This window comes from Prionailurus bengalensis, chromosome B1, assembly GCF_016509475.1.
Source record: "Prionailurus bengalensis isolate Pbe53 chromosome B1, Fcat_Pben_1.1_paternal_pri, whole genome shotgun sequence".
Lineage (NCBI taxonomy): Eukaryota > Metazoa > Chordata > Mammalia > Carnivora > Felidae > Prionailurus > Prionailurus bengalensis.
In genome coordinates, this window is record NC_057344.1 from 136,562,834 (window position 1) to 136,590,785 (window position 27,952).

At 42.1% G+C, this 27,952-nt stretch overlaps 1 protein-coding gene across 1 annotated transcript in view; it reads left to right on the plus strand.

Moving 5' to 3' along the window:
- WDFY3 (WD repeat and FYVE domain containing 3) overlaps positions 1–27,952 on the plus strand; it is a 277,948-nt gene extending 249,996 nt beyond the window's left edge. The window contains 12 exon segments of the mRNA XM_043572269.1: positions 4,306–4,397; positions 4,624–4,836; positions 7,228–7,375; positions 8,614–8,768; positions 9,633–9,791; positions 12,183–12,362; positions 15,738–15,920; positions 17,071–17,167; positions 19,678–20,001; positions 20,539–20,650; positions 21,044–21,241; positions 24,610–27,952. Coding sequence (XP_043428204.1) covers positions 4,306–4,397; positions 4,624–4,836; positions 7,228–7,375; positions 8,614–8,768; positions 9,633–9,791; positions 12,183–12,362; positions 15,738–15,920; positions 17,071–17,167; positions 19,678–20,001; positions 20,539–20,650; positions 21,044–21,241; positions 24,610–24,733 — 1,985 coding nt within the window. The 3' untranslated portion in view covers positions 24,734–27,952.

Consider the following 27,952-nt stretch of genomic DNA (forward strand, 5'->3'; position numbering starts at 1 on the left):
CATGTATTATTTTTCCCCAGTGTATTCTTTTAATCTTCTGTATCGCCTGAGGCATTCTCAGCTTGCATACTAATATGTTTTAAAGTTAGAAATTTAGAATATTTCTCTTCTATATCCTGTTAGGGTAGTATTTGCTAGAAACAGACAAATCAACATTTATAAAAAGGAGAGAAGTTTCATCAGCACTCTCTTCTCTTTATATATATAATCCAGCAATTTCAGGAAGTAGATTTGATTTTGGCTATAGTTTCTTGGAACACAGTTTGCTGATCTAGGTTTCTGAGTATTTCTTTTAAAACATATTCCATTGTTTCCACTTTAGAATAATCCTGCCAGATACTGTCCTGTTTTCATATATTTTTCATACCTCATATCCTATCGTATTTAAGAGTTCAACATGTAAATCATTATTACCTCATAAAGTTTCATTAACAGAAGATTCAGAGCAATGTTCATATCTGATAACACCTGAGTAATTTTTCTTTTTAAAAATTGTTTTCAATAATTTGTATTTATTTGTCGATTGGCAGTTCTAACCTTGTGAAATTAGAGCTTCAGGTCTAATGGGAAAGATCATGAGACTCTCTCAATAGCCCCAGCATAAAACCTAAAAGTGGTTCTCATTATCTCTGATTGGGACTGGAGCTCAACTTTGAGCAGCTAAAGACACCAAGTTCTGGACCTTAGAGTTGGAGTGAGTGATGGCTCCTTAAAGGAATAGAACAGATGGTGAACAGGGAAAAACAAGAAATGCATACGCAGTATTTGGATACAGATGTACATTAGTGTTTTGCTGTGTTCACTTATAATTCACCTTTGAAGAATGCTACTCTTCTCCCTGGGGACACCACTTTCCAAGAAAAAAATATGGAGAGGTATACAAAGAAAGAGATAGCCCCAATCTTCCAGAAACACTGGATCAGTTTTATGTTGCAAAAATGTTTTAGCCCCGCCCACTTACAAATCCAACTTAAATGATCCACTTTTAAATAAGTAAATTAAAAAAGAGTCATTTGTCTTTGTCATGCTCACCTTCATAATAAATCATCTTTCCTCCATGAAATCACACACTTTAAAAAACACTATTTGCATATAAGAGCTAAAGCCTTACAACTCTTAGAAGAAAACACAGAACTAAGTCTTCATCATCTGGTATTTGCCAATGGATTCTTAGATAGGATATCAAAAGCACAAATATCAGGGCACCTGGGTGGCTCAGTCAGTTAAGCGTCCGACTCTTGATTTTGGCTCAGGTCATGATCTTGCAGTCCGTGGGATCAAGCCCCATGTCAGGCTGTGCACTGGCAGCCTGCTTGGAACTCTCTCTCTCTCTCTCTCTCTCTCTCTCTCTCTCTCTCTCTCTCCCTTTCTCCGTGCCCCTCCCCTGCTCGCACGTGTGTGTACACATGCACATGCACTCTCTGTCTCTGTCAAATAAATAAACTTTAAAAAAGAAACAGCACAAACATCAACAACAAAAAAGATGACTTGGACTTGATCAAAATGTAGAACTTCTATATCCAAGGACATTATGGAGAAGGTGACAAGAAAACCTACAGAATGGGAGAAAATATTTGCAAATGATATATCTCATAATGGTCTAGTATCCAAAATATAAAGAACTCTTACAACTCAACAGCAAGAAGATAACCCACTTAAAAAAAATGGGCATAGGACCTGAGACATCTCCAAAGAAGGTCAATGGCCAATAAGCACATGAAAAGATGCCCACCATTATTAGTCATTAGGGAAATGCAAATCAAAATCACAGTGAGGTACCACTTCACATGTACTAGAATGGCTGTGATGAAAAAAACCAACACAGAAAGAATAGCAAGATCCAGCAAGGGTGTGGAGAAAGTAGAACCTTCATATATTGCTGGTGGGAATGTAAAATGGTTGAGTTGCTGTGGAAAACAGTATGGTGGTTTCTCAAAAGTTAAAAACAGGATCACATATGACCCAGAAATTCCACTCTGAGATATATGTCCAAAAGGACTGAAACAAGTACATATACACACCTATTCGTAGCAGCATTACACACAGTAGCCAAGTAGTAGAAACAGACCACATGCCTATCAATGAATGAGCAAATTGTGGAATCTACATACACTGGAATGTTATTCAGCCATGAAAAAGTATGAATTACTGAGACACGCTATAACATGGATGAACCTCAAAAAATTACGCTAAGTAGAAGAAGCCAGACACAAAAGATCACATAATGTCTGTTTCCAGTTATATGGAATATCCAGAACAGGTAAATCTATAATAGAACACAGATTGGTGGTCACCAGAGACAGGAGGGCAGGAGGAATGGGGGGCAACTGCTTAATGGGTGCCAGGTTTCCCTGTGGGGTGATGAAAATGTTTTAGGGCTCGATAGGGTTGGTGGCTGCACCACATTCTGAATGTACTAAATTCCTCTGAATTGTTCAATTGAAAATGGCTAAGTTTATGTTAAGTAAATTTCACTTAAATTAAAAACACAAAACAAAACACTGGCCTCTACCCAAAAAAGAAAGTAAATGATGTAAAAAGAAAAGAAAAAAAGAGCACTTGGGTTTTTGCCCTGGTTCTGAGATGTGTAGCAATTCCCCCCATCCCCCCCCCATGTCTTCTTTTTATACCCTCGATACAGACGTACCTGGAGGAGAGCTACAGAGTACCAGAATCAGACCAAGAATATACTAAAGAGTGTTCTCTTTAAATGTTAAAATTACAGATATTTCTGGTGAAATAAAATTGTATCACATTAAATATTAGGGATTATAAGCATATTTTTTTGAAAAGTACATTATATGTCAAGTCTGGGAATTATTAGTTGCTTCTTATCAGAAAATTGGGTCTGGTATTTCAAGAGGAGTGGACTGGAGGTGTGAATGAGGGGGAGAGATGGTAATAACTTGATTGTTTTATTTTTTTTCTTAAGTCATCTGGCAATTTTTCCAACCAAGTAAAGACATTCCTTTAAACAGTAAACTGATTTTTGTAGTTCTCACTCCATACCACATTATAAATAAGCCATCAAATAACAGTGACAAAAACAAGATTGTTTTTACGGGAAATATTTTTATTGGCCCTCACTTGGAACTGCCTTTGTATTCTAGAATTTGAACAATTGTACTTCTGAAAATTTCTCATGTAACTGTTTATTTAACCAACTGCCGTTGAGTCAACATTACTGTTCATTGAGTCATTGATCATCTGATTTGTATCTAAGAAAACTACAAGCTAAAGTTAACCTTTTGTTCTTCCAAAAAATGAAAAGAAAAGACCTGTTTCCTGAGCTGCCAGTTCCACTTAATATGTTTTGTTGTGGATAGATTTTATAGCAAACAGTTTCTTTAATATTTTTCAGATTGTCTATGATTTAAAGTAACAGTTTCCACGGAATAAATATCACCTGTATGCATTGTCACAACTTTTGTTTCTCCCAGGTTAGCCCTGTAGTTTTTCCAGAAGTTTTTTTTTTTTCCTGTTACTGATATACTAACACCAAAGAATTAGATTTCAGGTCTTCGTTTTTAATGAGAATCCTTAGAGCAAAATATGTGTCAGTTCTGCAGAGCTCTCTCAAGAGCTTAAGAATCAGAAATAGGAGAAATGACATGCATTGCAAATATTTCTGGAAGACTGTGGTATTTTCATTTCCTCCTTAGCAAAGAGAGCTCTCCAACTCCCTAGTGACTGAGAAGTTAGGTATTCCTTCAGCAGCCTCCATATGAGTGGCAAAATTTTGTCAAAACATTAAGACAAGAAACTCAGTACTGGTTAACTGCTGATGACTCACCAGGCTTTAAGCATTCAGGAAAAGCCCAAACAAAAGAAGGTTTGAGAGAAATTGCTAATGATCTTCCAAATGTGCAGTCCTAAGGGGATTGAATTTGAGCAGTTTTTCTAACCTCAAAACAGCAGCCTCACAAAATGTTTCATTAAAAAGGAGTCCTGTGGTCAGTTACGCTTCAGAAATGTTGTGTCTAATATCCCTCCTAGAGAAGGGCTGTGCCTCTGAGGAGTTTTGCAGGAAGAAACATGTCTAACTTTGCATAAGTCAGCATTTTCTGAAGTCATTTGACAGGGCGGGCCCCTCAGTTTTGCTAACACTTAATAATCTCTCTGATGGAATTCTCTAAGGAGCAGACTGAGGGAAATATCAGAGTAGATGATCTCAGAGGGTTCTTTCTGGTGGTAAAATTTCATAGTTCAGGTAATGAATCTAAGCCAGTATTTCTTGGCTACTTTAATGTAAAAGTACTGTTTATCCCATCTTTCATTTTCTTTTTAATTTATCCAATTGCACAGGCTGTAAACAAAATGGCACCAAGCTTGGCGATGTTATCCTTCCACCGTGGGCAAAAGGGGACCCGCGGGAATTCATCAGAGTCCATCGTGAGGTAAACGGGAGTACCCTTTGCAGTTGAATTTGGATTTCCCTGGGTCACTGACCACAATATAAAGAGAGGACCTTGAGCAAGACATCACCCATTTGTTCGAATTACAGATATTGTTCTTATAACTTTTTAGTTATTTTAGTTCCTGTTGACCACTGGCCAATTCTTTTGCTTTCTGAACAAGTAATAAAAGTCAGCCTGTGACTGAACCTATGTTTTGAAATTACAGGCTTTGGAATGTGATTACGTGAGTGCCCATCTGCATGAGTGGATTGACTTAATCTTTGGCTATAAACAGCAAGGCCCTGCTGCAGTAGAAGCTGTAAATGTCTTCCACCATCTTTTTTATGAGGGTCAAGTGGATATCTACAACATAAATGATCCACTAAAGGAGACAGCCACCATAGGGTTCATTAATAACTTTGGTCAGATCCCTAAACAGGTATGGATATTTTCATCATTGATGCTCTTAGTTTCATTTTTTAAGCTATAATATTGCTATAGATGATGAATGACCGTATAATATAATAAGTGTAGGCTAAGTGAAGAGCCATGCCACCCAGTAGGTTCAGTAGGTTCCTAGATTATTGCTTCCTCCTCCCTTTTGCAGTCCAGATGAACAGAAATATTGTTCAAAGAGCATTTCCCCTCACAGACTAGTGTGGGGCAGGTGTTCCTGTGTCTACACAGCATCTGGCAGGAGGATGGGAAGAGCACAGTCAGGGAAGAAGATGGGGTCTTGGGGGCCCAGCATACAGAGGTGGGGTTTCATCCCAATGCCAGTACAAAGCCAGTGCTGACTTTGAGCAGGGAAATGGCATGGCCATATTCATACTTTAAAGATCATTCTGTCCATGTACGTTAATTAACCAGAATTAAAATAGAAACTTAAAGATCATTCTATCTACAGTCTCATACATACACTGTAGGGGAGCCACATTAGGGGCAGAATACCACCTGGGAAGCTCTGAATAGTTGAGGGAACAGATAGTAGTGGTCCGGATTGGATTATTGATACAGGCATGAGCAGTGCTCTGGTATGAGAGTGCATGCCGTGGGAGTGCCTGGAACCGGCCCTGCCCTAGCTGTTCTGACCACTACCTGGAACCTGAACAGAAAGACCCAAGCGCTTAGTCACTCGACACCCAAATGCTATATTGTTCCTTCACCCTCATGATGAGGAAACCCCTGTTGAGAGACTTTATACCATTTTTCCTCCCCATCCTCCAGAGCACACCAGGAGTAACCAGCACTGGGGGAAAGGCCTGCTCTGCTGAGCCATTCTCACCACTCGCCTTTCCCAAGCGCCCTAGGCTCCGCACTTTAGCGTAGCTAGCTTTCTTGGTTCCTGCCGCGGGTGTCTCTGTTGGACTCCTTTCTTGTTTGGGTTTCTTTTTTTTTTTAATTTTTTTAATGTTTATTTATTTTTGAGAGAGAGGCAGAGTGCAAGAGGGGGAGGGGCAGAGAGAGAGGGAGACACAGAATCCAAAGCAGGCTCCAGTCTCTGAGCTGTCAGCACAGAGCCCGACACGGGCTCGAAATCATGGACCAGACCGCGAGATTATGACCTGGGCTGAAGCTGGACACTCAACCGACTGAGCCACCCAGGCTCCCCTGGACTCCCTTCTTGTTAAGCAACCTGGAGGTTTCCAGGCTTGATGGTTGGGAACACGCCAGAACAATGGCAAGTCTTTGTACTTGGCCCAGCCCTGACCGACAGCAGGAGTACAGGAGTGCCCTCAGTGGTACAGAAAGGTGTCTGGCTTATAAAGAATTGGTTACTTTCTTAAATCATTGGAAAGTCATTGTTAACTGTAGATTGATTTACTTCTGAAAAGTTACCAAATCAGAGTGACCTAGAGTATGGTGGTAACCCAAGCTTTTAAAAAGCACATGGTCTCGCCCCTACTTACTAAGATGAAAGATGTGTGGCATCCCTCTGAGCCTCCTTAAAGTTCTTTCCTCAAATGTAGAGCGTGATCATAGAGTACCTAGTGTTCGTCATGAAGCCTCACTAAAATGAAAACGTAACACCTGGCATATAAAAAGGGCTCAATAGCCTAAATGTCCATCAAGTGATGAATGGATAAAGAAATTGTGGTTTACATACACAATGGAGTACTACGTGGCAATGAGAAAGAATGAAATATGGCCCTTCGTAGCAACGTGGATGGAACTGGAGAGTGTGATGCTAAGTGAAATAAGCCATACAGAGAAAGACAGATATCATATGTTTTCACTCTTATGTGGATCCTGAGAAACTTAACAGAAACCCATGGGGGAGGGGAAGGAAAAAAAAAAAAGAGGTTAGAGTGGGAGAGAGCCAAAGCATAAGAGACTCTTAAAAACTGAGAACAAACTGAGGGTTGATGGGGGGTGGGAGGGAGGGGAAGGTGGGTGATGGGTATTGAGGAGGGCACCTGTTGGGATGAGCACTGGGTGTTGTATGGAAACCAATTTGACAATAAATTTCATATATTGAAAAAAAAATTAAAAATAAATAAAAGTTGTTACCTCAGGAAAAAAAAATAAAAAATTAAAATAAAAATAAAAAGGGCTCAATAAATGGGGGTGCCTGGGTGGCTCGGTTGAGCGTCCGACTTCAGCTCAGGTCATGATCTCACAGTCCATGAGTTCGAGCCCCGCATCGGGCTCTGTGCCAACAGCTCAGAGCCTGGAGCCTGCTTCAGATTCCATGTCTCCCTCTCTCTTTGACCCTCCCCGTTCATGCTCTGTCTCAAAAATAAATAAACATTAAAAAAAATTTTTTTTTTAAAAGGGCTCAATAAATGTTAGCTTACATTGTAAGATGTGTTCTCTTCTCTCCTACCAGTTATTTAAAAAACCTCATCCACCAAAGCGAGTGAGGAGCCGACTAAACGGAGACAGTACGGGCACCTCTGTCCCACCGGGATCTACAAGTGACAAGATCTTTTTCCATCACCTAGACAACTTGAGGCCTTCTTTAACGCCTGTAAAAGGTGAAGTGACGTGAAGTCAACCTTTGATTCATGATTCCGGAGGAATCCTAGTTTATCAATAACAAATGTGCTTTTCAACGATAGTGTCATTTGTAATAAGTGCTACAGTTCTTGCGATAAATCACCAAATACTTGTTAGATTTTCTCCTTTTCCTTTTGTTTTGCTTTGGGTTTTTTGGTCTATCGGATTTTTCATCAAAAAGAATCAAATAGGCCACCCGGGTGGCTCAGTCGGTTGAGCGTCCAACTCTTGTTTTCTGCTTGGGTCATGATCTCATGGTTCGTGAGATCAAACCCTGCTTTGGGCTCCGTGCTGAGCAAGGAGGCTGCTGAAGATACTCTCTTTCCCTCTGTCTCTAAAAATAAAATAAATAAATAAACAAAACTAAAAGTACCAAACAGGTTTCTCCACCCTGCTAAGATAGTGAAAACTCCTAATATACCAAATCTTGTAGCTCAACTTTATTATTATAGATGTAGAAAAACCTCTGTAACCTTCATTTATGCCTGCTCTGCCAGTTTAGAAATAACAGTAAGACTGCATTTTTAATATACCAACTACAAGTGTCTTTTAGCTAGCTAATGTTGGTAGGAGTTATCTAAAAGTACTTATTCAAGTAGATGTTTTTCCCCTCAGAATGAAAAAATGTTTTTGCATCGTAATAGTTGTCACTGTTACACAGATCCAAAAAATGGAGCATCAGATTCTGGTTAGTTGGTTAGGCTACCAGCTCTATGCCATTTTGGCTCATTACCCAGACTGCCCTGTGCCAGCTCCACTCACTGCCAGTGACAGTTCTAGAGCACTGGTGGGCTCAGCAGTGCTCCAGTGCAGAGCAGGGAGTCGGGCCTCTTGGGGGACCAGGAAGTCTAAGGCTGGGTATCACCAGTCTAAGGCTGGAGGTGCTGAAGGCCAAGTTTGGTTGAAGGTCTTCAAATGGCATTCTGAAGAGCATCCCAGGTTACTCCGTGCAGAAGACAGGCTGACTGGTAGGAGCCAAACCCAAGAGTGTGAGGAGATAGGAGGGCTGGAAGGAAGTCCTGCAGCACCTGTCCCAGTTGACTGGCCACCCAGCAAAAAGACTCAAAAGCTAAGCTCCTCCTCTAAGGTCATTTTGTCCTAATGTCTGTGTCAGGATGCTTGATTTGTGGTATTTGAGATAACGATCTCCTATATATGGGATTACAAGGTTCATTTTCCTTGTCCCCATTCTAATCTGTTGATTTGTTTTTTATAGAACTTAAAGAACCTGTGGGACAAATAGTGTGTACAGATAAAGGCATTCTTGCAGTAGAACAGAATAAGGTTCTTATCCCACCAACCTGGAACAAAACTTTCGCTTGGGGCTATGCAGACCTCAGCTGCAGGCTGGGAACCTATGAGTCAGACAAGGTTTGCATTGTTTCTTGCTCATTTAATCTTGCTCTTTTGTGGTTTGGATATCCTGCTTGAACTGGGTGGGAAGAGGCCAAGCCCAGGGCTAGTCAGCTGCTCTTCCAGAGCCCAGAGGAAGGGAGAGCTTTGCTGCATCAGATCAGGATAAAGGAGGTAGTGGACAAAGATATGTTTCCTACAGAGCAAGTCTCCTTTGAAAAGTTGTGTACCAGGCTCTAGCAGTTTCCCTCCCACTCAAAGAATTCCTCCAGGAGGTCCTAGGCAGCCAGGTATTCAACATTGCTGACAACTAAAAGAGCCTCTTTTTGGTGGGGTCATTATCTGGCCCACTTACCACTTCTGTACTCTTAAATGGCTGATATGAAACCTGTCCCGTAGTATCAGTGCCCTGTGCTCGCTCTCTGCATTCAGGAGGGATCTAGTTTGCGCAAGTCTGTGTATTGCACTGTGACACGATTCCATTTAGTTAGCATTCTCATTAAACAGCAGCACTCGTGATTTCCACTTACCTCCAACTGGATACAGCAAACACATCTTTCTATCAGGTTGTCCCCTGAATCGCACACAGCATCACATAATCAGAACATCATTTTACTGGACTGGACTAACTGGACACCCACTATAAGCAAAGGCCTTTTTGTTATGGTTTCTAACAGCAGCTGCAGTTAGGAGACTACAGGGGCAGTTCAGGGTGGAGCCTCAGTGGAAATGTTGCTAACGGGAATCCAGCCCAGAATGTACACGGGCATTTGCCTTTGAGGTACCCGCGTAGGGGTTCTCCTTCACCCAGTGTGCTGCTTGTGATTCAGAAGTTTGTGGTTCTTGATGGCATGTGTGTCTCACGTCTGTTTTATTTTACAGGTAGTGACTGTTTACGAGTGTCTGTCTGAGTGGGGCCAGATTCTCTGTGCAATCTGCCCCAACCCCAAGCTGGTCATCACAGGTGGAACGAGCACAGTGGTGTGTGTCTGGGAGATGGGCACCTCGAAAGAAAAGGCTAAGACCCTCACTCTCAAACAGGTAACAAATGGAAGACAGGCACGTTCCATCTCGGCTGCCTGCACCTTAGAGAAACTACCAAGCTTCCTCAATTCCAGGGTGCTTCAGATATAAAGGACAAAACCAAAAAAATATATGTTCTTTTGTTAGAAATGGTTCTTGAAAAAAAAAAAAAGGAAATGAAATCAGAAGATACTGTTTCTAAAAACGATCTAAGCTGGTCCTTTTTAAAATCTGAAGCAAGCCGTCTTTAGGTAATAAATTTTTTAATACATTTAAGTATAATACATTGGAGCCTTGAACAACACAGCATTGAAGTTCCCTGGCCCACGTATATACAGACTGTTTTCGGTAAACCCAATAGAGTGCTGTAAATATAATTTCTTTTCCTTATGATTTTCTTTTATTTTTAATGTTTATCTTGAGAAACATTTTTTAATGTTTGTTTATTTTGTGCATACGCAAGCAGGGGAGGGGCAGAGAGAGAGAGGCAGAGAGAGAATCCCTATTAGGCTCCATGCTCAGCATAGGGATCCATCTCACAACCATGAAACCATGACCTGAGCTGAAATCAAGAGTCAGATGCTCAACCAACTGAGCTACCCAGGCACCCCTTCTTATGATTTGCTTAATATTTTGTTCTCTTGCTTACCTTATTGTAAGAGTGAAATACATATAACATACAAAATATCTGTTAATCAAATGTTTATGTTATCAGTGAAGCTTCCAGTCGAGAGTAGGCTGTCAGTAATTAAGTTTTTGGGGAGTCAGAAGGTATACACAGATTTTTGACTGTGTCAGAAGTCAGCACCCCTAATCCCCATGTTGTTCAGTCAACGGTATTGTATGTAAATTGGATTTTTCCAAACCAAATTAAATTTGCTATTATTGATTATATTAATTTTCTTTCTGGGTGATTTCCATTCAGCTGAACTAGTAACTCTTTGATTCTTTTATTTTTCTCTTGCCTCACTTATCATTTGATTACTTGTTATGTACTGGCTCTCATAAAATTTTTCTTAAAGCAAGAAACCTTTTATAATTAAGCCATCATCTTTTAATAATTGTTTTGTTGGTGAGTTTGCCATAAAGCTTTTTTTAATGCAGTATACATCTAAGTGTATTTTAGGATACAAATTTGAAAGGCAGTGTAACAGTAATATCTGTCATTTATTGAGCATCTGTTATGTTCAGAGCATTGTACTGGGTGTTTAAAACTGTAAAACTCCAGTCCTCACAATTCTACAATGTAGTTTATAATCCCTGTTTACACCTGAAAATACCACTGCTTGATGAGGTTAAGACACAGGCCCAAGTCACATTTAGAGGTAAAGCCAGGATGTGAATTCAGTTTTGTGTGCCTCCAAAGCTGTTTTAAAGCCTGACCTGGGCAGTGGTGTCTTAAATATCTGTGGAAAGAGTGGAACCCCTTGTACTGATACCACCAGTCATGTGTATAGGTAGGAAACTTTGTTAGTTGCAGAGTCTAAAGGTAGGCCACATAAAAAAAAATATATAGTATCAACAAGAACAAATACAAGGTTGACAGTGTAGTCAGCTGTCCAAACTCTCTTGCTTACAATATTTTCAGTTTAGAAAATAGGCTCTGAAGCTCGTGGACCAGCCAATAATCCCTCAGTAGAAGATACTTCTTATGTAAAACAGCCTTCTGGGATCTAAGAATTCAGAAAGGATTTATGTATGACAAAAACATTTAAAGCAACTCACTATTTAAATAGTAAATTCTCAGGAACTCTTAACAGTAATCTGAATCTTTTTCTCTGAAATGCTCATTCTCCCACATTGCCATTTCCCTGGGTCCTAGTTCTCTTCATATTCTAACCAAAGACAAAAGTTCTTATTCCAGTCTGAAGAGGGATCTCTTGGGCACACATGTCTCCAGGTCAGTAACAGGAGTTCAGCAGACTCATCAGAACCACATTTTTCCCTTTATCTTTCCATGTACCATAACCATGCAGTCCTCACTGTTTGTGCAGTTTTTTAGAAACTCACTCAATTGTAGTTCCTTAGACTAACAGAAGATGGTGGCATAAAAGAAACAGTGCAGAGTTTAAATTCAGTACTTTGGGGGCCATTACTGATACATCTCCATGTAGAAATGATACAAAGAAACCCAGACTGGACTGCAGCTGCCATGCTCCCTTCCTTCTAAGATACTAGCCCAGGGCCAGAAAACAAGTGATGCAAAAATGGAGGTCAGAGGCCTCCGGACCTGTCTATTCCCTGTGGGATGAGGCGAATAATCCTGGCACAGGAGAATGAAGACTTTCCAGACGCTGCTGCTCCCGGCACGTGCTCCTGTCATTCCTAAGTGCATCCAGGACCTTCTGGAGCACCCCACAGAGTACAGTCCCTGTGATCACCCTGGCTTTTTCCTGTTCTCCTTTGTAGGCCTTACTCGGCCACACTGATACTGTCACCTGTGCCACAGCATCATTAGCCTATCACATAATCGTCAGCGGGTCCCGTGACCGAACCTGCATCATCTGGGATCTGAACAAACTGTCATTTCTAACCCAGCTCCGAGGCCATCGAGCTCCAGTCTCTGCTCTTTGTATCAATGAATTAACAGTAAGTAGTCGATTGCCCACTTGGTTTATGGTTAGGAGATTATTTGTGGCTAACGCAAACAAAAAATGACTCTGTTTTCCAACTTGATAGGCACTCAGCTTATAAATGCCTCTACGTTTTCCTTGATTTATGCAAAAAGTGAACAGATACTAAACTTTGTAACTCAGATAATTTTGTTTTAAAATCAAACCACTGCTACCTACTCTGAAGAGCAAGATTTGGTTCAAAACATTCTAGACTAGGCTTTTTTAAAAGCAAGGAATTTGTAGGATTTGTTAAGAATGTTAAAATTGTGTTGAAATTTTCTTCGTGAAATACAAACTCGTTATTATGTAAAATGAAAAGGGTAACATTTGGGTAACCAAACAAGAGCAGAATTGTTATAGAATTATTTTCGGAGTTATCCCAGACTTACTAAAGGATGTTATCTCTTTTCAAAAATCAGTATTTTATATATAAATAAGTGAGTCAGCATGAAATAAATGCACTGGCCTCGGAGTCACCTGTGGAGACCGTGCCCTCCTGGGGGGGGGGGGGGGGAGGGGAGGATAGTCATGCTAAGATGTGTGGGGAAGCAGAGGAAGCTAAGGGTAGGCATACAAAGACTGAGGTCTCTGTGTCTGAGGGACAAGTGACCACATTCATATGTTGGTGATGCCCACATACAGAAATCGGCCTTGCAGACTGACCAGAGCTCCCCAGCCTCACCATTCTTTGCTGTGTATGCTCGTTCCCTCCCTTACCCTCAGCACTGCCTTGGGGTCCTCTTGTGTGACACCACATAGCCACATCATATCGTCACCCACACAGATAGCTTTTGAGGAATGCTCCATCTTTAATTTCCACCCGAAGATACTAAGTAGTATGCTTTTAGTCAGATACCTAGTAGTCAGAGAAAAAGGAGAAGAAAGAAATTTAGTTCTAGCGAATGACACATATAGTGTCTGATAATAGTAAAAGCAATCAGACCTGGCATGAGTGGGGAGTATACACAGGGGTAAAAGTCCATTCAGTTTTTGGTATATTTGAAAGGTGTATGGTGTTTTATTTTGTTTTAATTTTTTAAATGTTTATTTATTTTTGAGAGAGAGACAGAGCTTGAGCAGAGGCAGGGCAGAGAGAGAGGGAGACACAGAATCCGAAGCAGGCTCCAGGCTCTGAGCTGTCAGCACTGAGCCCGACACAGGGCTGGAACCCACAAGCTATGAGATCGTGACCTGAACTAAAGTCAGACACTTCACTGACTGAGCCACCCAGGGCCCCTACTTTTTTTTTTAGTTTTTATTTAGTTAGAGTAAGCATGAGCCAGGGAGAGGGGTAGAGAGAGAGGGAAAGAGAGAATCCCAAGCAGGCTCCATGCTGTCAGCCCAGATCCCAACTCGGGGCTCTTTCCCACAACCCATGAGATTATGACCAGAGCTGAAATCAAGAATCAGACACTTAACCAGCTGAGCCACCCAACCTCTCCAAAGGTGTAAGGTGTTTTTAGATAGTACCTTGGATTGGTCCTACAAACCTTTGTACCTCAGAGCTTTACGAAAACATCAGTGCAACAGAATGGCTCTGATCTGGCATTGTTGCTCTGAGTCAAATGCTTAATTTTGAGGACTTTGTTTTGGAGTTGTTCTTAAATACAGAGAATTTTATTTATAGTCCGTTGTTAGCCAAGCAAGTATACACCCAATGGATTGCTGTAGTTGCTGCACAGACCACAGATGTGTTTGATTTTTTTCCTTTTACGGTGCTTTCGTAACCTCTTAGTAATGCATAAAAAGATTTCTGTTTCTCTTCTGTTTTTGAAGCCAGTATCAAGTCTGCTTTACTTCAGTCTGCATTTTGGGCATAAGCGACCTTGCAACTGCCCTTCTTCTTATGCTCAGCCCTCCTATCCACAGGATTTGCTCTAATGCTCTCTAATTGAGGCACCCTGGAGTACGACAAGAGAGTCTTGCCTGGTGCAGAATGGTGCGGCAGCCTCTGGTCTCTTGCAGAGACTGAGGCCGTTAATTAAAGCACAGCTGCTGACGCTCATTGTCAGAGGTGGTTCAGTGGCTGAATCGGGTAGACACAGCAATGCTTGGCGAAGTATCACTTTTCTTTGGGTTTTGCTTCTGCCGTCTTGGTAGAAGAAGAGCAGAAGGAGGAAAAGAACAGCAGCAAGACCAGCACAGAGGGTGGTTTGGGAAGGCCCCAGGCCTCCTCACCATGCCACCCCTTGGCTCCCCCTTCCCTTTTTTCTTGAGTCGATGCTGCTGTTCAGCTTCCAGTTTCTCCCTGCTTTGGATGACCATCTTCCTATTTCTGTAGGTCCTCGTGTACCTGCTGGTTGTACTGAAATTCACCAGGTCAGTTCTAAAGTCAGTGCCTGGCATTGTGACATCTAAGCTGTCTTAAGGATAAGAGAGGCAGCATGGTGTGGTGCATAAGTTTCAGGGCCAAAAAGGGCTGGATTCAAATCTTTATCCTGTGACGTTAGGCAAGTAAATCACTTAAGCTCTTTGTACCTGACTTTGATCCCCCTACAGCAAGGCTAGTAAGAGCTGACTCACAGATTGTTGAAAGGCTGCAGTGAAATGTCCTCTACACTAACTGACACACAGTAGGTGCTTCAGGAAGTATCTTTAATCCCTTTAGCAGTACTGGGTTATATTCTCATCAGATTGGGTACAGCCCAGCTGGTACAGTTTAAGGGAAAAGCTTGTTCATTTCTGTCTTTGGAACCTACAAAAACCTGAGTTTTAACAGCTTAGGGACTCTTAAGGGTTTATTCAGTTTGCCAAGAAATGACCTGTGTTCTAATTTCCTTTTTTTCCCTCATCCTCTCCCCCATTCATTTATTCATAATAAGATGAATACAAATTATAAAATAGGATGTTACAATGTTACCAACCTTTCATCTTTATTTATTGAAGAGGGAGATACGCTTCTCTCTAGACTGAAAGATTTCTCTCCTACCTGGTCGTTTTGGCGATTGGATTCATTTTGTAAAATTAAGCGGAGGTGGATTCCTGCCTCTGGGGGAAAGGTATACATAGATTTTGTAAAGGACAGGAGGCAGCAGACGAGTGCATCACCTCCTCAGGCTCCAGGCAGCTTTCCTGTGGAGCGAACCAGGACTCCGCAGTGCGCTGGGGCATGAGCTGAGAGTGTGGCAGGGCTCCTACCTTTGCCTCCATGTGAGATCGCCTCGACTGCAGCAGCCCCTACACCATGAATTCTTTAAGAGGCTGCTCAGCGAGCACAGAAATTCCCCAGTCACCCGTCGAAGAACTAAAAGGTTTTTTGAGAGCTAGGCCGAAGATTTACTTTGCTTCTGAACCGAGAATGTGATGTGCAGGGAGCAAAGAGAGTGAAGAGGCTGTTTTGCGTTCTCAGGGGGACATCGTGTCCTGCGCTGGCACGTATATCCACGTGTGGAGCATCAACGGGAACCCTATCGTGAGTGTGAACACGTTCACAGGCAGGAGCCAGCAGATTGTCTGCTGCTGCGTGTCGGAGATGAACGAGTGGGATACACAGAACGTCATAGTAACGGGACACTCAGATGGCGTGGTCCGGGTAAGTCCTCTGTGAGGAAACACACTAGCTATTTGCTGCCCCGGTTTACCTGAAGCTTGTGAAGCTGTCCATGGTGGAAAGACCCCCTGAACAGGTTGTAGTATCGTTGAGCAAACTCTCAGACTCAAGCCTCAGCCTCTGTGTTCTCTGATGCAGGGAACGTCAGTGACTTGGCCCCTTTCCTTCCCATTGAGTCAATCTGTTAGTGCTCCTAACCCCTGGATGGACGGCTTGACCCAACGTCGCTTGAACAGGGTTTCCCTGTCACCGTGGATCGCTAAATGTAAATAGCAAAAGTATTGGCTTTTGGGCCTCTCAGATGGCTTCTTAGGGAAAACAGGAACTATTTCTTCTCTGCAGAGAATCACAGAGCTGGAAAGTGCTTTCAGAGGACTCCCATTGTCCAAAACCTGTCTAGAGTTCTGGATGATTTTGCCTGAATCCTAGTTTATCCTTTTCGAAGGTTTCTTTGTATGGGACTTCTGCAGAAAATCTAATCCATGGAGTATTTACTTTTACAGTCTTTTCAAATGCTTGGGTTGTTCTGTCTCAGGAGATTTTCCTTTGTACCTCTTTTCTTTAATTGTGCTCTTTGTAAAAGCACAGGACGGCTGATTGCTGCCCTGTAGTCACAGTCACAGGCTTAGAAAAACGAGGCTCCCAGTCCCCGCCACACCACACCCTGCGCCTCAGACGACAGGCATGCCCCGACATACGCTGTCTCCGTGGCAGTGTTTCACATGACTCCATTCATGAGGCCTTATGGAAAAGCTCCGTGGCCAGATACACTTGGGGATCCTGCTTAGTGCATGCCTTCTTGGAGACCTAGACCATATATTGGTGTGTGTGCAAGGCTCTCCGAGGTTTTTGTAGGAAATAAAATGTGCTTAGTTGAACCATGTTTTTCCAACTTACTTGACCACAGTCCTTTTCCCTCTGCCACGAAACACCCGTTAACATCTCATGGAACCCAGTTCTGGAAGCACCGTGTGTACACAGTCCTCTCCCACATTTTTCAAGATAGAGGGAAATTTAATTATACATAATAATAGAAGATATCCGCTTAACCCCAAGAGCTCATCTTCATCCAATAACATGTAAATTGTTCCCTTAAGCTGCTTAACTTTTTTATTCTCATACTTAAATTCAGTTTTGGCGAATGGAATTTTTGCAAGTTCCTGAAACACCAGCTCCTGAGCCTGTTGAAGTCCTAGAAATGCAGGAAGACTGTCCAGAAGCACAAATAGGTATTCAGTCCTTTTTAATTATCCAATAGTTTTCGTATTTTTTAAAGTCACTCTGCATAAATTTACATTGAACAACATGAACAGTAGCCTGAGGCTGGTGGGGCATTTCTGCCCGAAGCACGACTGCCCCCTAGCGTGTGAAGTCGGAGGGCAGGCGTGCAAACGTTCCTCCAGTTCACTGGGCAGTACTTGGTGTGCTGGTGTCTGTAGTTGGCTTCCTCATCCCATAATAAATATGGTTGCTAGCTTCCCAGAGTACCAAAGGCTTGGACTTTCAGCTCTGAAAATACAAAACAGATCTGGGGGACATAGTGGTGGACAAGTCAGATGGCCCTCAGTCCCAGACCTGTTTTACCCATTGCCTGTCAGGCTCAGTGTGGATGACAGGGTGGCATCGTGTTGGCAAAGTATTCATGGAGGCAGACCAGAATCCCCACTCTTCAGCCCTGCTGAAGAAGGGCTTTTATTCAGACTGAAGCCTGGCACTCTGTACTCTTATTATCTGTGATTTGTGAAACACTTGAAAATTTTCCAAAGGAAGATAGAAATGATTGCTACACAGAATGATTGGAAACAGTGCCGTGAACCCAGGCTGAGATCCGCTTAGGGTTGCTCCATTCCGGAGAGTTTACCCTCCTTTGATTTAAAACGATTGGTTCAAGAGACGTCCTGGAAAGGAGCAGGATTTTAACTTTGACCTTCAGGTTGTCTCCCCATGATTAATTTTTTGTACGCTGGGAGTTCAGCATGCGTTTGATGAAATGAAGGGGTTAGTAAGGGGAAAGTCTTATCAGAAAGGCATAAATCACTTCCCTTTGTAAGCCGAAAATAGTTTCTACTTTCATTGCCAGAAAACACATGATCCAGTGGACAGGGCATTTATGATTGTATTACCTTAAAGCATGTAAATTTCTACATAGTCCATTGAAGCTCCATTAAAAAGGTTTTCTGGGTGTTTGGGGGCATAAAAATTCAGTTCAATCCAGTATTTGGGGTTACCTGTTGTGTGTAGACACCAGGTTAAGCAGTCCAAGGAAAAGTGGGTCCTTTCCTTTAACAAAGGTTTTAAATGAGAAAATGAGATGAAGAAGTGAGGTAGAAGGAGGAGGTCTACCTCAGGAAGGAGAAGGTCAAGGTGAAGAAGGAGGTCACATTCAGGAAGGAGAGATACTTCTATCTTCTATGTCTTTGTTTTTAGAGATTCATACTGTGGATAGAGTTTGATAGCATGGCAGAGGGAAGAGCTGCCCACAGGGAAGGATTGACTTGCAACAACTTGGGAGTGGCATGGCATGAGAGCAGTTATCTGGGCAAAAGGGAAGGCAAGCCAGTGTTGCACTGGAAATCAAAGTCATTTCGAAGACTGCTTGTCAAAGAAGACCTTAAAGCTCATAGTTATAAGCCTTTGCAATGAAAAACAAATCACCCAACTTAGCCAACTAGACTACCAGTGTCAGTACAAGGGAGGCAAACTGTCTTGCCAAAAAAAATATGTATAGTGGGCTGGTGCTGCACATTTGTTCTTGCGCTCCTTTTTTTGTAACTCTATATTTTTATTTCTTACAAATTTTCCCTCCAGCAGACTCTATCGCAAGAGAGTAGGGAGTTGGGTTGAGGAAATGCATAACACTGGAAAGAAGGAAAAAACCCACAAAATCTTGGATTAAAGCTTTCGTCGATTATTGATTCATTTAGATTTTCATTTATACTGACTGCTATATGGAAGGAACTGTGCTTGGGGCCCCTTCCCACAAGCTGGCCACTGTCTTATAGAAAGATTATCCAAAAATAATAGTCTGGGGTGAGAATTCAAAGACAAGAGGCATACAGCTGTTCAAGGAATCCACAGGTAACATTGGGAAGCACTGAGATTGGGAAGAGGTGTCTCACAGGGCCAGGGCACATGCGCATTAGCCATGAGGAGGAGTAGGGCTGCTTGGAGAGTGGAGTTCTTGCTGCCCAGCCGAACCTTGCTGGGGAGTGTGTGGCAGGCATTGAGAAATTCACAGAGTCAGGTTTTGGCCAGATTGGTAAAGAATGATTGTCAAGCTAAGAATTTTAGCCAAAGCATTCTTTTGGATTCAGAAATTCTACCTTTTTTTTTTTTTCTTTTGCTATATTGAATCTAGCTGAAAATTCTGGGAATTATTTCCTTTTATTCTTTTCCTTTATTTATTTATTTATTATTTTTTTTTTTTTTTGAGAGCGAGAGATAGCAGGGGAGGGGCGAGAGAGGGAGAGAGAAAGAATCCCAAGCAGGCTCCCCTGGCATGGGGCTTAATCTCATGACTGTGAGATCACGACCTGAGCCGAGATCAGGAGACACACGCTGAACCCACTGAGCCACCCAGGTGCCCCTTCTTTTCTTGTTAAACTTACCTGAAAATATCTTGTGTATTATGTCTTAACTGGTAGAGGAAAAATACCAGTGGGACAAAGCTGGATCTGACCACAACGTGTGTGTGTGCGTGTGTGTGTATGTTTTCTAATTCTCCCAATGCATTACCCAGGGCAGGAAGCCCAGGACGAGGACAGCAGTGATTCAGAAGCAGATGAGCAGAGCGCCAGCCAGGATCCCAAGGACACGCCTAGCCAGCCCAGCAGCACCAGCCACCGGCCCCGGGCAGCCTCCTGCAGAGCAACGGCCGTCTGGTGCACTGACAGTGGCTCCGATGACTCCAGGCGCTGGTCTGACCAGCTCAGTCTGGATGAGAAGGATGGCTTCATATTTGTGAACTATTCAGAGGGCCAGGCCAGAGCCCATCTACAGGGGCCCCTTAACCACCCTCACCCCAATCCCATTGAAGTGCGGAATTACAGCAGATTGAAGCCTGGTAAATTGAAGTCTGGTGTCTGTTTCTTGCTCTTTGTGGGGGGTGTGCAGGTTGGTGGAGTGAGGCAGTGGACTCTGGCTGCCCCTGCGCCTGTCCCTGTGACTTCAGCCACCCAGAGACAGCCGTTTAAGTTTCTTATGTGAAATGGACTTTGAGATTCTATTTACTACATGTTGGGCATTTCTTAACACCTGACGCCAAAAATTTCATTCATTCACAAACCATAAAAGCTTTTGAAAATGGTCAAGTTACTCATTACAGATAAATAAATAAAACCGTATTTGCGGGGTTTGCCTGTTACAAGCTTTGCCTGTTAGAGCTCAGGTCCTCAGTTGGAGAAATTCGATCTTCTTGCATTGAAGATCTGCTCATCTCTGCATTTATCTTTTCGAATGAGGTCTTCTCTGACCTGGCCCATTATCGGTGTTAAGCTAGAGTGCTTCACCTTCAAGTTGACGCAGCAGCTACTGGGAAGTGGGACCGTATGTTGTAGCACCCTGACTTCAGTGGGTCATGTCTTGCACTTGTGCACTCCAGGGTACCGGTGGGAACGTCAGCTGGTATTCAGGAGTAAGCTAACTATGCACACGGCCTTTGATCGGAAGGACAACGCACACCCGGCAGAGATCACTGCCCTGGGCGTCTCCAAGTAAGTGCCATTCCCTTCCAGCCGCTCCTCCCCACTGAGTCATTTGCTTAGCCCAGGCCCAGACATCCCAGACCAGTCTGTGGGGAAAAGAGATTTCGTTTGCAGTATCAGATGTTGCTTAAACAGATGAACCAGAAGAAGAAACCTGCCAGCGTGTGGATTTTAAAATCTGTTCTTAGAGGTTACGGCAAGTTTGATCCAGAGAGTTGAGAAGAAAGTGCACATTTGGGGCTTAGTTTTGTTTTTGTCTCTTCATACATGCAGCCCCCACCCCAGCACACACATCCACGGAAAACTGGAGAACCTCAAGAGTGACGGAAAGAGCTTTTCAGCCGCGTGGCTGTGCTGAGGCCTTCCCTGAGGTGACTCCGTGTCGTGTCGTGTCTCCTGTAGGGATCACAGCAGGATCCTCGTTGGCGATAGTCGAGGCCGAGTGTTCAGCTGGTCTGTGAGTGACCAGCCAGGCCGTTCTGCTGCTGACCACTGGGTGAAGGATGAAGGAGGTGACAGCTGTTCGGGCTGCTCCGTGCGGTTCTCTCTCACAGAAAGACGGCACCATTGCAGGAACTGCGGCCAGCTCTTCTGCCAGAAGTAAGATGAGATGTTAATTATGCCCTGCATGGAGCTTCTCTGATTTGCTCCAGGGTCCCTACCCCACAGTGTTGTGTCAGCCTAAACCAGCCTTCACTTTCTCATTTTTTTTTTTTTTTATCACATTTGTGAAGTGTTTCTGTCATATTGAAAAATAGAGAGGGGCACCTGGGTGGCTCAGCCGATTCAGCATCCAACTCTTGATTTCAGCTCAGGTTATGATCTCACGGTTTGTGAGTTGGAGCCCCACGTCAGGCTCTGCAGTATCAGTGCAGAGCCTGCTTGGGATTCATTCATTCATTCATTCATTCATTCTCTCTCTCAAAATAAATAAACATTTAAAAAATATGGAAATAATCATTACAAATACGTGGTCCCCCATGACTCAGAATAGAAGTTGCTACTCTTCCATCAGATTTGCATATAAAACATTATGGATGTTCACTCTTACCAATCACACTTCTCCGTGTCTTATACTTTGAGCGCATGTTGTGTCCATAAAAACCACCATGTGTTTTCTGTTTTACATAAATACAGCATACTCTCTGTACCTTCCCTAAACTTCCCTTTTCTTACTCAACATTGTTTTTGAAGTCACTCATGTAAATAACTCTTCTAATATTTTCATTTTAACTGTTGTCCTAGATTTTTTTGTATGGACATACAGAGTTTATCTACTTCCCTTTTGATGGGCCCTTACGGGACCTTTTCCTTTTACCCATACTCTGAATGGCGCTGCAGCTCACATCTGTGTAAATGCCCTCTTTATGTGCAGTGGAGTTTCCATAGAGGAGGTACCCCAGGACAGAATGACAGATCGTACACGCGCTCTTGAGCTGCGCTAGGTCTTGCCACATGTCACGCACTCTCCAGGACCGCAGTGCTGGTTGACGCCACCTCAGACAGGATATGCGGGCTCTCCCAGGTCTCACCCATGCCTGCAGTTGCCATACATTTTCCCTTTTGCCAGGCCAGTAGCCAGCAGAGCTTGGTGGTTTCCACTTGTAGTGCTACTGAAGTGGACCCTTTTTTCATATGCTACAGGGCGTTGGCACTTCCTCTCGGCTGACGTGGCCCATCGTCCTTTTAGGTTTGCTTGGGTTTCCCCCCCCCTACTTGAGTTCTTTAGATGTTCTGGGCTCTTTGTCTTTCATTACATCTTGCAGATACCTTCCGCCAGTCTGTGATGTACGTTTTCACTTTATATACGTTTTTTCTTTCACATAAGGGTTTTGTTTTTTTTTTTAATGCTTATTTATTTTTGAGAGACAGAACACTAGCGGGAGAGGGGCAGAGAGAGAAGAAAACACAGAATCCGAAGCAGGCTCCAGGCTCTGAGCTGTTAGCACACAGCCCGATACGGGGCCCGACCTCACGAACCGCGAAATCGTGACCTAAACTGAAGTCAGAAGCTTAACTGACTGGGCCACCCAGGGAGTGTCTCATAAGTTTTAATTTTGTTGTAATCACATTTATTACTTTTTGTGATTTTTCCTTTTTTTGTGGCTTAAGAAAGCTTTCCCTGTCTTGAAACCATAAAGACAGCCTTGGTTATTTTCTTCTAAAAGTTTTGGGGTTTTGTTTTTCATGCTTAGGGTTTTAGATCCAAATACATTTGGAATATACTTGGAGGTATGGTGTGTAGTGGGGATCTTTCTCATCTCCAGTTGTCCCCCCATAGTTGATTTGGATGCCATTTCTGGGGTCCCATCTATGGGGTCCCATCTATGCATGTACAGTCCCATCTATGCATGCACTGGGGTCCCATCTATGCATGTACAGTTCTCACTTTACATGACAGAAAAGGATCCTGTAGGCAGAAGTCTCTAAGGCTTACATTGTTTTACTGTAGAAATACTTTCACAGAAACCACGGACTGGATAATTGGTTTTGAGCCAGTTACTGAAAAGGCGGTGGTCTTTGGGTTTACACTGACCAAATGCTCACTGGGTTACTGTCCATTCTGTCATCTCAGGCAAGTTACTAACCCTCTCTGAGCATATTTTTCATCTGTAAAAATGTGGATAATTCTACCTCTCCTCGTAGAGGTGTTGAGAGAATTCAGTGAAATCATGTGCATGAGTTTTGCGAAACACCAAGTGTGGAGTCTGGCAATACAGGTGTTCAGTAAAAGATGTTATTACAGTTTTTTTTTTTGTTTTGGTTTGGTTTTTTTGTTTTTATTTTCCAAATTAATACCTTAAGCCTTTTTCTTGGGAAGTCTGATTCAAGATCAAGTAGCCACAATGTCGGTGCCAGCCATTATTCCTTATGGGACTTTCTATGAGATTGGCAGAGGATTCTGTCTTGTGGCTCTGTGCTTTGAGAAGCACACTCTATAAAACCTAGTAATCTAGGAATTTGTGGTAGTCAACACCCCATTTGTACACTGGCACACATTGTTCTTTGAAGTGTTTAATTTTCAAAATATTGTTTAAAGGTAGGTAGTTCTTTAAATTTTCCATTGCTATCAGATGTTAGATGGAGGTTTTATTTGAACAACCAGCTAACAGTGATTGATTATGATAGAGCAGGCATGGAAGGAAGAGCTGTCTGGCCGGGGCCTAGCGCTTCTGAGTGTCTCCTCAAAGTCCAGGAACAGCCCTTTAAACTCCTAACGCTGGTGGCACTTCAGTTATTCCCTGGACACCTTTACTGGTAGATTAATGGATGAAATACAGTTCTCTATTTCAGTCTTGTGAAAAGGCAAGCTTAGAGTGATTAAATGCCACATCCAAGGTCATACCCTGCTTTATTCCAGGAATAGGAATACTTTTTAAAGAATTTGAACACCTCATAAGTAGAGTCTTCTTCAAGGAATTCTGTCAGGATAAACAGAAAATGAGAACAATTGGACTAGACAGAAAAGCCAAACTACTGTTCAAGAAATGACTGAGGAGTGGATCACGGGGTGTTTAAAAGCCCAAAGGAACTTGATAGTGACGTAAGAGTCTTTTAAAACGAGTAGTAAATCTTCTGCCACGAGAAAAAGGGCAAGCTCCAAGTAAAGACACGGGCTTCCCTCCTAAGTTCATAGGGCGTGAGAACCAGTCGCACAGGAAGAATGACCTCACAGCTGGTTAGACCCCTTGGCTTCACCCTGTAGGAAAATCTTAACTTTAAAAAAAAAAAGGAAATTCTCTCCAGTCAAGCATATAGCTTTTCTTGGTTCAATATTACTTTTCTTCATAGATGGAAACAAATAATATGGCAGGTTGTTTTGGTCCTGGGTCAACCACACGACACAAACCAGTGGGTCTTTGGCTTTATAGCACAGGCTTTCTGTTCAATTCTTAAGTTTGTATTTCTCAATGCCGTGATCAACCACGGAGAGTACCTGTAACTACTTGATTTTGCCTTTCCCTTAGGTGCAGTCGGTTTCAGTCAGAAATCAAACGCTTGAAAATCTCATCCCCGGTGCGCGTGTGTCAGAACTGTTACTACAATTTACAGCATGAGAGGGGTTCAGAGGATGGGCCTCGGAATTGTTGAAGATTCAACAAGCCGATTGCAGACCGCGGTCCGTAGACCCCCTTCCCGATTCCTGGCACGGCTCACAGCTCAGAAGGCATCAGAACAGTCTCCGTTTACGCCTCTCTTCATGCCACGTGTTTGAAGCGTTGAATTCAAAGGGATCAGTGAACAAGCGGGTGTAGAGTGCAGTAATGGGGCAGACACTGTTCGGGTGAACAGCACAAGAAGAACAGAAGGTGGTTCCTAGGAGCGACTCTTCCAATATCCGATTCTCCCTGTTACCAGTAGCTGTCTCCAAGAGAAAATCCTCACATATTAACTGTCTTTTCTTGCGTCTCATTTTTATAGATCTACTCATCCTTATTTGGAAAAACCACCACCAACAACAAAAAAAAAGGCTTTTAGAAAATGGTTGTAAATCTGACTTCTTTGCAAGTAACTGTGTATATTGTAAATAGGTATAAAGGCCTTTTTTTCTAAATAAGGACTTAACTGTCTGTAACATGAGACTTCAAACTAAACCACTAACTCAGTGAACTACTTACTTACGGTTTGTCTGACATCTCTCACAAATTAATTATAAATATGTTTTTTAAATCCTCAAAGACATTATCTGTGGTCTTTTTTCCCTTCTTTCAAACCCAGCCTCTGTGCCCGATGTCCTTTCTTTCAAGTTGCCCACAGTATCTCCACTTAAACTAGGCTAGTAACCAAAATAATGTGGACCTTCTTTAGGAAACAGTGTGGGAGAATAAGAGTCCTGCCATGAGATAGCCTGGAAATAGCTGGGCATCTTGCACCTGGCCGTGTGCCACCTCAGTGTTGTTCCAGTGTCCTAAGGCCCCTTGTAAACTTCTGTCCGGACTGCTGTGTGGCCATAGCATAACTCCGTAGCATTGCATAGCGGTCGGTGGTCACGTGATTGATGCAATGCAGGAAACAGCCCTGCCTCAACTAATGGAAATATTTTTGCATGTAACCCAAATTAGCTTCTCTTGCATAGAACATAATAAGTATGTGTCTTTGGTGACACTAATGTTCTACTATAGCTTATTTTCAAAAAAGGGTAAAACATGAAAAAAGTGTACAGAATTAACGTATAAACCTTGTTGTAAAACTGGATCATGTCAGAACTGCTTATAATTAACCTTAACCATTTAATGCCATCTACCTGAAAACAGTGAGATTTATACTGTATCAATGTCTATTTTTTTGTTTTTGCTATGAATATAATTACAGTATTTTAATATTTAGTTATTTAATTTGTTGTACTAGTTGGATACAGAACACACAAATCCAGGGAGACTAAAGCTGGTTGGGGCTAAGCGAGAAGTTTAGTTTACAGACAAAAAGGCTTTGGTGGTGGGATTTTTTTAAATGTGTGTTATGTACATATATATATGTGTATATATATATAAAACAAATGAAACAACTAATCTAGATTTTAACATTTTCAGATATTTAGTGATAATATTATGAACAATTCTAAAAGCCCTGTGATTTGAAAAAAAATGTAGAATTATTTATGGCCCAAGCAAGGAAGGACAGACCTTCACATGCTCATGGAGGTATCATACAAAGGACAGTGGCTCTGGCTTTCCCAACTTTTCATCTTTAGGCCCTGGTGACAGGCACACTTATGCACTAAAATGCACATATATGCACATGCATTCAAAAATAGGCATTGGTACAATAGTAACCTTGTACCTAATGGGCTGAAACCAGCTTAAGAACAAATTTGTTCTTCCTGATAACTAGGTCTCCAAGAGAAAATATAAAGGCTGCTTTAGTGCCTTATGCTTACTAAATTTAAACCTTTATTTACCTAGGTTTGAGCCTACAGTCTATTTATGATTACATATCAAAATCGATTAATACACTTCCATTTCTAAAAGTTCAAATACACTTGTTAATAAAAGGATTATCGGCGTTAATACTTTCACTTGAAGAAAAGTTGTGTTGTTTTCCTTCCTGTCTTACTCCCCTCCCCCACACCCCTCCCTGCCCACCATCTTACTCCAATTCTAATAAATAATGCTGGATGTTCAACAGTGGCAGGAATTGTGCCATCACGTAACCGTGGGCTTCGCCCCTGTCCGGCCCTATAGATGAGTTGTAGCAGTGTTATTCTACACTTTTTAAAAGAAGCGTCCTCCTCGTGTCTATGAACCATGTTTACCCCAAACCCAATGGCAGAGGTGTTCTTTAAAGACTTGAATATATGAATGTGTGTATGTAGTTACTTAAAGGTTATTCCTCTATGTACTATGAAGTTATATGGGATGAACACTTTTAAACTTTCCGACACAACTTCCATAACTAGAAGGTGGAAACCAAAACCCTCATGATAGTATTTCCTCTGGCAGCTGGTGCTGTGGGCAACTGTTTTATTCGGTGGACTTTCTTTTCTTTTTGCTTTCTAATGCAGAACTCACAAACCACTCACATGCAAGTACACTCACATACATCAACTAATCGTTTCTCTGGATGTCTTTCTGTGTTCCATGTAAATTTGTTTACCGACGCATATTCTCAGCATGTACATCCACCTTTGTGTGGCCTGTATTCTTTCTCTGAGAGTACCTCACAGGGCCCTGCCTGATCGTCGTAGCTCATTTGTTCATTCATCCATTTATCCATCCACCCATTTATTCTAACGTCTGTGTATAGTGTGCAACTGTAATGTCATGCTTCTGAAGAGGAAAATAGCTGCCCATAGCAGCCATCCGTCTGGATAATAGCAAAACCCTCTAGATAAGTTATTTTGCACTTTCTTATGTATAAAGTTGGTAGAAACTTATTTTTGCTTTGTATCATTTAAATACATTTTGTTTTGGTAAATGAACTGTGTATAAACTATTTATGCCGTTAAAACTGTTTTTAGAAAGTATTTTTAATTTCAGCAAGTTTGGTTACTTGTTGCATGACTATTAACACAGCTGACTTTTTGTGTCAGTGCAATGTATATTTTTTTGTCCTGTTATTAACTTGTAAGCCCTAGTAATGGCCAATTATTTGTACAGCAACAGAAGTAAATTGAAGATACTGGCTAAGACTGGATTGATTGTGGACGTTTGTACTATACTGCAGAATCCAATATCTGTTCTTTGGTGGTTATGTAAAAGGCCTGAAGATTTACTATCTAGTGTGCAATCTGTGATAACTGAATGTTCATTGTATATCTGTCTCTGATGCAAAAAGGTAGAGTAACACAATTACAATACATGATTAAATGCA